Below are 14054 nucleotides of genomic sequence, written 5' to 3'. Positions count from 1 at the left end.
TCTGCGATTTACAATTTTTTTTTCGCACTCGAAGCCATGGATGTGATAGTTGGAAAAAAAGTCCACAGCCATGACCCGCTGGGAAGATTTGTGTCGTGATTTCTGATCAGATATCGATACTCTTGGTGGACTTCTTTCTGCCAGCCGACCGGACGTCGCGACGCGCTTTCCGGATTTGCAACCGCCCGCGATTTTCACCGGACGGTATCCCCCTCGTCAGCGGCTTTGGGGGGAGGGGAAGTTCCCACGTGAGAACGAATTACAATTATGATTTATCGGCTGGCGGACACTTGAGAACTTGTATGATATGACATTCAAAAGCCGCGCGTATGCAAATATTTGGGCTATTATCCATGCTCTTTGTCCATGCCTGCTCAGTCGGGTTCGCGGACTGTGCACAGATCGGTCGCCTTTGCTTGCCACCAGAAGCCCTCTGATGCCCCTCTACCGCGGCTGCCGACAACATTTCGCGCCATAACTCGGAATAACCTCAATCACCTGAACGCAGCGTTGCCTGCGCTTCACTGTGCAGCGATGCAAGTACGACAAATCACTACAACCATGTAAGCAACCCGTTCGTATGTTTTTTCTTACACCCTGATCCACCCCGATAATCGTGCCGCCCCTCCTGTCTTCGAACTACAGGCTTCTCAATTCACTTCTGTTCCCTCTCTCCCCCTCTCTACCAACCCACCGTTCTCCTTTCATCGCTAGAGAATGCTATTCTCGCTACCATGTGATGACATCGGCTCAATCAAAGCGAGTTCCGCACGTGGCTGGTGGGAAGGGATGGGGGGGGGGTGGAAAGGGGGAGGTAGTCATTTTCCTATCATGTAGACTCCCCCTCCCCCTCTAAAATGCATTCTTCAAAGACATTGCAGATATGATCGCCATCCTCATTTCTTTTCAATAATAATCGTCATTTTCTTTTCTCATCTCCTCAGATTGTTACAGTTCCTGCTCTGGTGTTTCAGCATTCAGGTGAGTGGAAAATTATTAAGAGTTAGAATTCGTGTTGGCGTATTCTACGTTAGGATGTTGCAAGTACCCACAGTACGTATGCCTCCACTACTTCTCTTGTATCTCTTTAGTGATGTTTTCCTAAAGGGGCCGACACCCGTAGCGTGATATGGGATCCGTTGGAAGTTATTATGCCGGAGGGTATAGGCGGCTACATTAAGCTGGCTGTTGCTCTAACATCAGCTGTGATGTGATTCGCAGTGTTGTTAGATATTCTCTCGGGATGCCAAGCCGATGAATGCCTATGATGTTTGCGATACTCTTCTTCCCTAGTCTCTCCCTATCTCTCTCCAACTCTCTTTTTTTCCTCTTCCTCTCCCCCTTCTCTATCTCCATCCTTCGCCTCTCGTGCTTCTCTGCCTCATCCAAAGTGGGGCATCCCTCTCGGGTTGCTAAACCCCGCCGCAGTGGAGCACTGGTCCTAACTGGTCCCTCACGGACCGTGACACCCGGGGAGAGCAGAGATAGATGACAGCCGATCAGATCTCGGAGAGGGGCGGGGGGATTTGGGAACGATTACAGACCTGAGAGCGGTGATTCCCCTAGTGGGAACCGACTCACGAGATAAGCTTCGGCACTCGCGTGGTAACCGGTAGGTCGAAACGTGGCTGGCACACGAGTCACACCATCCCACTCCCACCACTGATGCTCCTATCCCATGATGCATTGCTGTCCCCGCACAGCGTTCGAATAGACCAGAAGACTATTTCCTCTCACCTCCCTGAATAGACCGAAATCGTATGAAGGTGTGTGATACCTCCCTGGTTCGGCTCCCCCCCCCCCCCAATCATCCGACATGCCCTTCACTTTCACAGTGCTGTTTGTAACTGACCCAGCCAAGAATGGCAATATACGAGGTAATTTTCTCAGGCGAGATATTCGAGGTATAATACTTGTGCTTTGCTTTTCTTTGGGACAGTCTAGTAATTGATAGAAGCCGCTTAACTGGCTCTTGATGCGTTTCACCTCAACCAAAGATGAATGACCAGACTAGTGCTTCCATTAAGACACAACTATTCATGCGTTAGGAGTGAGTCTTGTATCTTCAGAAAAGGAAAGAAAAAAAATCTTATTTGTTCCTTTTCCTCGCATGCTTGTTTTGCAGTAGCCATTGCTTTACTGAACGAGCAACACGTTAACAAGCAGTGATTATGATGTTAAAAGGATCATTAGCTGTCTCATTCAGTTCTGATTTCAGACTTCAGGCTGTAATTAATTAAGTTTCACGAGAGTACTCATGAAATACATACAAATTGCAAGAGAGTACTCTTTTCTTTATCATTGATGATGTTGCTCAATGTCAGTTTCGTAGATGTCCTTTCTCAACCTCTGCCTTATCCATTTTCCCCTTGCGTCGTTTCGCCTTTCGTTTGCACTCTCCCCACTTTTTTCTCCTCTCTCTCCCTCAGTCTCTCTCCCTGTCTCTTTCTCTGTCTGTCTGTATGTCTGTCTGTCTGTCTGTCTGTAATCGGTTTTAGAAACGTGCACTTGTCTCCCCATATCTGTTATGGGGACTATCTCCCCTTAGCCCCCGTTAAACTTTCCCCCGCGCCTCGCTTCATATGAATGAGTGTCTGTCGACTTAATTTCCGATGTGAACTATTCAGTGGGTTGTCGGTGTATTTGCGCCTGCCTCACGGGAGAAGATGTTTACCCATGTAGTTGGGATGTTGATTAGTCCAGTCAAGAGCTCGGCAACCTATTTTGATTTGCTTTCGGCAGCGAGATCTCTTGTATAAACGAAATACCCCCGGGGAAAGAAAGTTCTTCCATTATATAACGTTAAGCACACAAGAGCGGTTAGCAAGATGTGAGAAGACGGATTTTCAGGGGGAAAGGAGGATGGACCCACACGCGCACAGACAAATACCTCTGTGCCAAAAGTAACCTTGTACAAGAACCCGTCGTGTTTCCGATCCATTTTACGACAGCCGTCCTCCGGTGTTCATTTGGCGTTGCCAAGACAACAGCATCAGTTGACGGAGTGCAAATTACGTCAATTGAAAGCATTATTGATGGGAGGCGGGGTTCTCGCCGGGTATTGCTCTCACGAACAATTATTGTCTGTTTATTCAGCCGATATTACATCATGTGCTTCATCCAAACACGTTTGTAGTGATTAGAAGCTAACTGGATTAACCACTGTCAAGGGACATATCGATTATCAAATTAATGCAATGACTATACACACTTGCACAACTTTCCATGACATGTTATTCTGTGTCGCATTGCTTTTTGGTGTATAATTTCTGTATCAATTTAACATTATTGCAAAGTGCATGGGACTGTCGTACCAAAATTTGAATGTCAGTCGTAAAATGTATATTGCATTGCAGATGAATAATAGTCTGAAATCCTTTTTCAAATGTACGATGAGTATTTTTTTCCATCAGTTATTGTCACACAAATCATACCCGTCACACTTAATTGTAATTATCTACGCTCTTTGCCAATTAACAATCGAGTAACCACAATAACCCTTGCATTCCTCTTTCTTCTTTCCTGCAGAAATCTATGCAAGCAGCCATGCCCCCTTCGTCAATTTCGGACACGGAATACTCCGGGACCAACAGGATCCGTCTATTATTCAGCAGAAACAGTGGATCTTATGTCAGAATACCAGGTCGGAATATAGAAGCAAAAGCCGGTCCCGAAGACCCATATGGTGAGTTCCAGTCTTCACTTGTAAATTTTTATTGCGTTTAGCTTCAATTTATCGTTCCCGCAGACAACCATTGGTTCTCATTAGTGATCTAATGAATAGTACGCACTCTCGAGCGACAAATGATCTGGGCACCTTATATAAAGGTAGCTGAGAGTTGTTGTTTTTTTATCCCTTCATGAGTTTTGGCCACATTACATTATACTTAGCCATGAAATCAGGACAGCATGTTTCACGACTTCAGGCCATACGAGAAGACTTTTTTTTTTTGCGAGGAGAAGTGGCAGGAACGCCCGGTCTGTGATTCAAACTCTTGGGGCAGCATTTCACCTCCTCTTCAAACAGACGCTTTCTCTCACATCGTGGTGGCATTATAGGGCTTCACACCTGTAAAGAGGCTGGTCTTGTTGCAGACACTGTTGCCTTTGTAGTACTAAATTATGCGAGAATTACAGAAAATCATTAAAGATAAAGAATATTAATTTGACAACCAATAGTTTGCTGTGGTTTAGGAAAGTGACTTTTACCAAATCCATCCCGCCTATAGACCTCTAACATTTCTTCTTTTCTTTTCTTTTCATGTTTAGAGGGGTAGTTATAAACACTGAAGGTTAAAATCTAACACCAGTGACCTGCCAATCGTACCAGAAGATAGTTTGTCATCTTCTTTTTGATAAAGAAAAATTCAATGTTTTAATTATGTGTAAAGGTTCAAAAGCTCGGTTTACCTCATCCTGAAAATATCAAGGCGATAACTGGCTCGTATTCCACACAGTGTTTAATCTTACAGCCATTTCACATTACTTTCCACTTGAGGAAATGCACCCACAAGGGGCGCTGTTTAAGTAATCATAGTTGGTGTGCTGAATATAACAGACATTGTAACTCGCTCCACAGCTCAAGGGAAATGATGCACAGTAGTTTCTGTCTCGGTTGCTACAATGTGCACGTTAATTGAGAGGTACCAAGATGCTCATTTAGGCAAATATACCAAGATATGTACATATATATAGATATTTAAAATCATATTTTTACTTAACAAAATGCAAGACAAATCATGAAGAAGGAAGTCGTATCTTCCCAAGAGACAGCTTGTCATTGCAGTTGAGACCTTTATTCCCGCTGAGGAAAAATGCACACAACCATACAACAAAAAGAAGAAGGAATTGACTTGCCAATATGAAATCTCAAAAGCATAGACCAATTGATTGATAACTTCACCATGCTGTCATGGTAAAATTCGTATTTTAATGCCAAGCTCTGTTTTGTCTGACAGTCTGAAGACAAAGTTGTTGAAAAGAATAATCACCCCTATGACTATACTGTACAGAGCAACTCTTAAAACCCAGATCTAAAGATGACTTCTATGAATTCAGCTAATGGGAACATTTTTCTTTTCAGTGAGATCTAACGAGGGATTGATATGTAGGAAGTAGGAGTTGGGTGTGTTTTTATCTTTTGCTCGATTTGGTTTCTTTGGGAGATTTACGAACCTATTCAGTCAAATTTGCTGCATTTCACACTGAACGTTGTTTGACGCTATAATCAATAATGCGTCTCTATGAGAATTATACACGGTGAACATAATGTCGAGTTCTTTTTGTGAGGAGTTAACTTTAATCGTGAGTCAGGATAGTCTGACTGGGGGAAGGAGAAATATGTCACAAATTGCCGGAGGTGAAATTTTGTCACCCACCTTTCCACACACACTTGCAATAATGTCTCTTCTTCTATGGATATTCTTTGCTATTCGATGATGATGTTGATGTTGTTGTTTTTCTCATGGTTGACGATGGCACGAGGGGTGACGGGCAAGCTAGGAGTTGCCTTACGTGACTGCCTTATGAAATGTTGTGAATTGAACTGGGTATTAGTGTGCCCCCCTCAACGAAGGCTTGGAGAGCGATGGGGGTGGATGAGGCGAATACCTGAACAGTCGGTGGATACGCGAGGCAACGTGTCGCCATTTGTCTGTCAGCAAGTTCCCTCAAAGCGGCTAGAGATCCCTGGCTTTTTTTCTTTGCACACTTTGGTTGCTCTTTCTTTATTGTCCTGAAGGTAATTGCCTTCTTCACCTATCATAAGAAGTGTGAAAGTGTCGAATTTACGTTGTGCCAACGGTAAGACCTGTTTTATTCCATCAGCTAGCGTAAAATCCCTCTAGATCGCTGTCTTAAACTTTAATCGGTTTTGAACGAGACATTCTTGATTGTGGCTTTGAAGGGTTTAATCATTTGATTTTAAACATTCGAATGAGACGGGATGTTGCAGAGTACTAGTGATGTATGGTGATGATTTCTTCTCTAAGGGTATCCAAAAATATACCCCTCAAATTTGTCAGCCTCACGCCCAGAATATATTCGATATAGAAATAAGATTGTGTAGTAGTGAGAACTATCTAAACGCTCCTAATTACAAAGACATCGCATTTGGAGGAGGTAGCTTTGCCTCCTGGGTTTTAACGACTTGGAATGAAAGTTTCGTACAAGTTCGCTTCATATGATTTGAATTTCTCTCCAGTCGGCGAGAGATGAATCTGCCGAAAGTTTAAGCATTATTATGTGTTTATTATTTAAGTGCTCTGATGTCTACTTGCTGAGTCACTTTTTGCAGACACGTTGAACTAATTTTGATGAGGACTCCAACAACGTTCCGCAACGATGGTTAAGATCTCTGAGAAGTCGACAGCACCACCTGCAGAATACGTTTGTGAATGGTTTACATGATATATTTCTGGATCAGAACCAGGGATTCGCAGAATTTGCTTCATAAACTTGACATGTATTGCTTCAAAATGTGGAGAATCTTGACTTGTTTCAGCCTAGACTAATCCTGTAATCGAAGCGTCGTGTTTTGCCTCAGTGGCTCGGGGGTTTCAGCAATTACCCAACCAATGGTGCACTAAACATGGAGGAAAGGTGGGGGTGCGAGGAAATGGGGAGGGGGACACACGTGGTAGTGAACGAATTGCGATGCTCTCTCTCTCTGCAGCAGGAAATGAATGAAAATTTTGAGCACTCGGTATGACGAAATAAAACCCAAGAAAACCGCGAAAGGGGAAAGTGGTGGCGCTGAAGCGGCAGCGTCAAATATTGGGTTGCATCTCGTTTGTGACGTGCTCGATTGTATCTGCATCTTTGGCAGGGCATTGACCCCCAGCCTAAAATCGATGTGTATCATTGACGACATTCTCCACAGCGTGTTCTCTGATCATCTCCTTCATATATCCTCACCTTATTCCTTTTTATCCCAATCTCACAACCTTGATACTAAAAAAAAAAAATGAAATTAAAGTGTTCCTGAAGTCGTGTGTTTTTGGTTATCACCTTGGTTCCTCTTGTAGTTTCAATTCTCTATTAACGATTTCTCTTTGTTCAGTTGCGCACATTGAGAAATGAAAATGTGCAAACAAGCGAATAAACTGGAAATATCTGACAGAGTGCACCTTTAATATAGGCCCCAGCCACTATCACTGTCGTTCACGTTGTTAGTCTAGCCTCCAGGCGTTGACATCTATACTTCTCGTTTAGGCTTGCAAAACTCGTTAGCTCCGTTGGGGTACGTATGAGATTGGAAAATCTTATCAAGCATCTCCAGGCGGCTCTGTTGTGCGAATACGTTTGTTTGTTTGTTTTTTGATTGATATGTTTGTTTGTTGTTGTTTTTTCTCGAAATGATTGTTTGTTTATTAATTCGATACGCTAGATGAACATCCGTCATGAGATGCAGGAATAGCAGCCAACATTGTGGAAAGCAGGCTATACCCCTTTTCCATAACTCCACCCTTCTCAGTTCGAAGCAATCTCCTTCAATCTTTGTCTGTCCCGGGTAAATGCCCCCTCCTCCTTGCTCGCCCAGATCGAGCCACCTTCGGATCTGGCCCAGGAATCGCGTGTGTACGGTTGCGTCTTGGGAATGCCCGGCTAATGAAGACTTAATTAGTGCCCTTCCGTGTTTTTGAGCCCACTGGCGCAGTTGAAGTGAGTTTACGACGCAATGTGGAAGTGCATGTGAAGTTTCAATGATTGGCGGCTTGAAATGTTGGCAGGTTTGTTCGTAGCTGGGAGCCCACACGCGCTAAAAAATCCCATCCCACTATATATACTCCAAACTATTATGTGATGAACGTCGACCTTTCAATATGTTTTCCTCCAAATGCTGATATCTCTTCGACCTTTCAATATTTTTCCTCCCAACGTCGATAACTTCCCCTCATGTTTCTTTGTTCATACCGTTTACGAGGAATGTTATTCTCTCGACAGAGGATCATCAAACTTTATTAACTTTAGACGATGAATTGTAGTCACCTTATTTCATCTGATTTGTTTGCAGTTTCTGAACTGCCTGCATAAATTTCCTAAGTTGATCTCTTTTAACCGTATAACATCTCGCCGAAGGAGACAAATATTAGGTGGGTTTTTTTTTTTCATTCAGGGCCCTAAAAGATATTGATAGTCAGATGAAGTTAAAGAAGTTCTCCCAATATTCTAGAACACAAGCCTAAATTGTTCTCTTTTTACTCGCAAAATATGCGACAGCTTTTACCACTGGACATCGTGCATGCCGCTGCAAAGCTAAATGAGGCGCAGTTGTATTACTCACCTGACAAAAAATAAATGTGTACTTGCAAAAACGCTGCAGGTTTCCAAAAGTTTAGAAAACATCTTGCTATATTTACAGAAATCCAATCGATGTTCCATCACAACTATACCCCCTGCTGTTGGAGCCCGTGAAGAACTTTTTTTTTCTCTTCTCGCTGTGTGTTTTGGCAACATATTTTTCTGGTATGGCGTCGAAGTTATTGTGACTGTTTGTTACAGTATTCAGTCCTTTGGTCGAGTGTCGAATTCGCAATGATAAAACCCCATTGATGGGACGCAGTGAATAGGCTATTCGCCTCTCGCGACCGAGCTGAACTTGAATTCCGCTATTATGCCATTAAAAATCTTATTTGGGCATCCCTACAAATGAATCTTAGCCCGTGTATGATTCGAATTGTGATCCTAGCTTTAGAACATCAAAATATAAGAAGATGATTATTCACACGGTTAAAATCAAAGTGAAATAATAAATATTACTTTTTGGTCGATTGTTTCTTTCTGTTTGTAAAGCATATGGTCACTTCCACTGCTTAGAAATGAGCTACAAGATATAAATCTGTAGCTATAATCATTGTTATTATCATTATCATTATTATTCCAATTGTCGTAGCGTTATTTTGTCACTACATGATATAAAAGGAATTACATTCTCACAGGGTATAATGATTTCTTCTAAGGAGCTGACTTTGATGAATCGAGTAAAATTAATCCATTTGCATGGGCAGTTCTATATGTAAATCGAACCTAAAGTATCAAATATTATGTAAGTTTGGTAACATTAGTTGTAACAAGATATGCACTTTAGAAACTGATGTCATCGCCTCATAACTCTTCCGTTTTTAAGAGTGTATGGTATACACATACGCACACACACATTTAAAAATTGAAATTCATTGTGGGCAATAACTTGGTGAATAAATCATCTTCTATTTGAAAGTCGTCAACGCTATATGTTATAACATCTCCTCTATAAGTTGGTGCGATGGATCCAACCTCCCTTGTATTGAAATGGAAATAAGATTACAATTTGTTCGAGGGAATAGGGGGACACTTGTTAAGCGGTGACATTATTACCAGTTCTTCTAATTTGCGTAATCATTATTGCGACCATGTAATATCACTGAAATTGTGAATACCTCTGAAACTTTGTAAATAATGTCCGATTATGCTGCTCCTTATCCAAGTCTTGTTTGAAAAGGGGGTAACATGTCGCTTTAACAGGCGTGTGTAAACTAATGTGGTATCTTCATGACATAGCCACCCTGCTAACGCTTCGCAGCTATAGGAAGGAGAAGGGGGCAAAAACTCGCTGCATTAACTGTCACCAGCCAGGAACGGAAGAAGCGGGCATTTGCCAAGAAACTTGAATCTGAGCTGGGTTTCTCCTAAATGCGTATCAGTCTAGACTCTCCTCCAAGGATGGTTCTTTTTTATTGTTATCTTTTAAACGCATCAAGTGGGTGGATTTGATTTTTCTTCTCGGGATGTTCGACGCGGATAGATGCGACCTAATTTCGCTCGTCCCGCTAGCCTACTCTCAAGGGGCGCCTAATAGTTGTCTACGCCGATGGGTGTGACTCGCACTCAGTCACAAGGTCGGGGACTGCCGTGTTGTATAATTATGTTGTAGCTGTTGTTTGCGCGACTCCCTACCCCACCCCTGGCAGCCTTCCGGTCCAAGGAGCTTACTTTTCGCATAACCTGGATTAACTCTCAAGTGTTCTACCTTGGCTGCAGTAGACATAAATTGGTTAATTGATGTTGAAAATTTGTCGGAAGGTCGTCAGGATTTGTAATTGCACTTCCCCGGCACTGCAGTCGATGCATAGCTAGGCTGTGCATGGTCAGTCTGCGTAGAGATCATGGTCGCTCTCTTTCGTGCAGCCTTCACTAGCGGAACACTTTCTCTATAAAGCGTGCGAATAGCCTTTTATATGATGCCTCAATATCACAGAAAAGAACATTAGCCTTCAACATTACCAGTATTCCCTTTTATCGTATTGCTTTGCATGGAGCCCCATACGCATTCACACGTTCTGCTACTACCGTCACTTTTATTTGTTGTTGTTTTCATTTTGCTGAAGGGTCAGTAGTGTAGAAATCAAGGATCTTTTTGAGGACGAAAGTAGTTGAGTGAGGTTTGTCGTATCTATGCTGTCTGCTATACCGCACAAGGCTTGGAAAATCTATATCCTTGAGGACCTGCGCAAATACTCGATTTTCATTTTGTATCCAACTGCATTTGCATGCTTCGCCATAGCAACCTCGCCATTATAGCTGTTCCAAAACTCTCACATGTCACTGAATTGTTCTTGCGTTAATCAATCAGAATGTAAATTCCTTAAGTCGTTGCTATGGTTGGACAAGCCTCTGCCATGCTTTTGGGTTGCCATGGATACTCACTGTTACGTAATATGCAGAGGAGTCTAATGTATTATGAAAGTGGTCTGTCAGTAGTTGCCCGAATGATCGATTTATTAAACAAAATAATCATACAATACCGTTTTTTAAGAGAATTTCATTGTGTCTCTACTATTCAAGAAACTGATGATTGTTTTTCTTCAAAATTATGATTCGTAATAAGATTAATCATTTACCAACATGCATTGACAAGTATAATGACTTTATCCGCCCTTCAACAATATCGACAGTCATAGGCAATGACTTTCTGTCATGTATGTTCGTTTGACTCTGTTATCAATTGTTCAGTTTGTTTCACTTAATGTGGACGATAGTACTCAAAATATTAACCACTACATGGCTGTAAGCACGTGGCAATTATGGTTTTAAGAAAGACATTATTATTGTTTTTCACCCGAACGTCAACACGAAAATTATTCTAGAAGACGAGAATAAACAAACAAACACATAGATAAACAAACAATGAGCACACAAAACAAAATGTAGTGTTCTTATATTGGGGCAAAGTATGCTGTAGGGCCATACACTGTTTAGTTAGTTAGTTCATCCCTATCGCTACTGGTGATGTGCGCTATAGTACACAGATATCACAGCGAGGGATCTTTTCTTTCCTTCAGCACGGCTTGTGAATTAGCTTTTCCAAAAAAACATGCCCTTTATCACCTTCGACACGAGAAAAATATCGAATTCCTATTCATCTATTTTTACCACTTAACAGCACCTGCCGAGTAGAAAGCGATCACTCATTTCGTATTTTTCTGTCACAAACAAGTAGTAATAGCTGCGCAGAAAAGCAAGGTATTTTTCTCTAAATGGGGTACCTCTAATCTTGCGACATTAAAGGGCCGACCTCTCCGTGTAGAGGTCATTTTCCAGTCGCTAATGGATTCGTGAAAGCGCGCCTGTCAAACAGTCCTCCTCCGCCAAGCATTTTGTCCATGATAATACCAATTAAAAGCTTTCAGAGATTTGTTACCGTTGTCTATTTTTTAATTCTTTTAAGGAGAAGGCCCATTACTGTCCTCTTTCATTTGTTTATAAAAGTTAAAGTATGCTTTCTTCCCATTCCAGCCGCTTCGCACGTCGTAAACCTTTTGATTTTATTCGTAGTTCGTGGCTTTATCGCCACAGAATGATGACACTTTACAAACAAACAAATAAACAATACTTTGTAATGCCAATAAGTGCGAATCAGATAGAGACTTCTTTTAACCAAAGATATTGCCTCATTTTTTTTTCGATTATCAATGATAGAGTCTATAGACACCCCAAGCCCTGGCTCTTATTTTACAGAGCAGTATGCAACTCGCAATGTCCATGCATGTGAAGTGGGATCCAAACTGCATATTTGATTATCGCGTCCACCATAGCAACGGGTGCAGTTCTAATAGCTGATTGGTTGTTCTTTCCATGGCAAATTCGTATTCTGGAGTTCTCCCTCATGTTTCATGTTACAAGAAACTTTTTAAGACGGTGCTCTTTTCACGACCGCTTCTAATTTATGATTTTCATCATCAAAATATTGTTTAGAATACCATTTGCAAATGCCGCGACTATGATCACTACCAACACCAGGCTTAAATCTTTCACTGACACTGCCTGTTTCCATTGAATGTCAATAGCAGCAGTCCTGATACCGTGGTCCTTACAGCCATGGACGCGTCAAAGTTTTGCTCTTACGTTAACACCCCATCCACCTTTTCTTTTCCCATGATGCCTTGCAAGTTCATGGCGTCTACCTTTAACATTCTCAAACACATCAACCTGACGTCTCCGAGATTGCGCGCAGCTTCCTGGCCGTGTTGTTACGACTTGAAGCGCGCCCCTCCACTCTCCAACGTCTCTTCAATCACTCCCATTCATTTTCACCAATTTAAGAGCTAGCTGTATGCCGAGACTTTGCAGTTAACATGATTTTTCATTTCGGCCCGAGGTTAGCACGAGGTTACAAAGTCGATGTGCAGTTCGTCTTGATGTAAACACAATCTGCATCAAATGTAAAAAGATGAGTAAACCCTGCGTACGTACCTGCATCCCCGCTAAAAAAAAAAAAGGGGGGGGGGACCCAGTACTTCACAAGTACTACTAGTAGACGTGATTGTCTTTCATGCAGGTAAACTATGCTGCTCTAATCACTCGGACTGCCCCGTACATCGCTTTCATACAACAACAACCACAAAAATGAATTTATCTTAATTGAATTCGTCTAAAGGCACTGTCTAGTCGGGTCAATTGTCTGTTTGACTGAGAAATCATGTTTGCCAAAGAATGTGTGCAGAATATGCATTTGAGTTCTATGAAATAAACATATTGGTGGAAGACAATGCACAGTGATGTGGGCGTTTACACTGGTCAGATTTTTTTTTTTTTTTTTTTTTGGGGGGGGGGGGGGAGGGGTTAATTTTTCGTTTCTCATGATGTGACCTTTGGCTCAGCAGTATTTTGGCTTCTACACATATGTATGATTGTCTGATATGTATAGTATATATTTATATCAAAACAAACTTATAACATCTGTTGGAAGAGATGAATAAAAGAATCTCATATTAAAAAGACCCCCCAAAAAATATATGTTTTTAACAAACAAAAAAACACACAACCCATTGGGATAGGTCATGCCGGCGGCTTGGTGAGCAAGTGGGGGACGATGAGGACTGCGGTATAGACAGGGGCTCATGGGTCGAATTTGGGTTGCTCTGAAAAGGCATCATATTAAAGCAATGGCAGTGGGATAAAAGGACTGAGGGACAATAAAAAAAGTACGGCGGTTGCAAATCACCAACAAAGGCGCACAATTTCCATAGTCTCGCTGCGTGTTTGCCGGCGCGCTCCATCGTACGACAGAGCGAGTCGGCATTGTTGACAAAAAGCTACTGTGAATCGCAACTTTGTAAAGATAACATGTGCCGATGAATAGACGAAGAGTATGAGAGGGGTAGACACGGTCTTTATTATCACGATTTGTAGGGTTAAAGAACCGTTTCGGCCCTCTTCAACCATAGTATGTCTACAGCAGGACTTCCAAAATGTGCAACATGCATAATGACTTGTCATTTTTGTCACTGGATTCTTGCTTGCTTATCCACAACGTGCACCGATGTGATATGACTTGATACTTGATAACAGACATGTTTATGTCTGACATGTCTGACGAGGTATGTACAAACACACTCGTTTTGCCTGTGTGCCAGATCATGCTTCTCAGAACATACTTCCAAAAGTAGTGCAGCAAATGTTTAAAGGTTAATTGCAGTAAAGAACATTTGCAATAACAATATCTTAGGAGAAAGATACATTTTGGTAGTAAGGTGTAATCCCTAAAATCCGTTAATGCGCTAGTGAGTTCCAGT

At 42.0% G+C, this 14054-nt stretch overlaps 1 protein-coding gene across 2 annotated transcripts in view; it reads left to right on the top strand.

Annotated features, from left to right (window-relative positions):
* LOC139708041 (fibroblast growth factor 8b-like) overlaps nt 1-14054 on the top strand; it is a 70009-nt gene that overhangs the window by 35369 nt on the left and 20586 nt on the right. For both annotated transcript variants that reach the window (XM_071620029.1, XM_071620028.1), the window contains exons 2-3: nt 945-981; nt 3529-3685. In XM_071620029.1, the coding sequence (XP_071476130.1) occupies nt 945-981; nt 3529-3685 (194 nt within the window). The remainder of the gene's footprint in view (nt 1-944; nt 982-3528; nt 3686-14054) is intronic.

The sequence above is a fragment of the Diadema antillarum genome, unplaced genomic scaffold (genome assembly GCF_040938485.1).
Source record: "Diadema antillarum isolate AM-2024a unplaced genomic scaffold, OU_Dant_1.0 seq00001295_RagTag, whole genome shotgun sequence".
Classification (NCBI taxonomy): domain Eukaryota; kingdom Metazoa; phylum Echinodermata; class Echinoidea; order Diadematoida; family Diadematidae; genus Diadema; species Diadema antillarum.
This window is presented reverse-complemented; position numbering and strand designations above follow the sequence as displayed.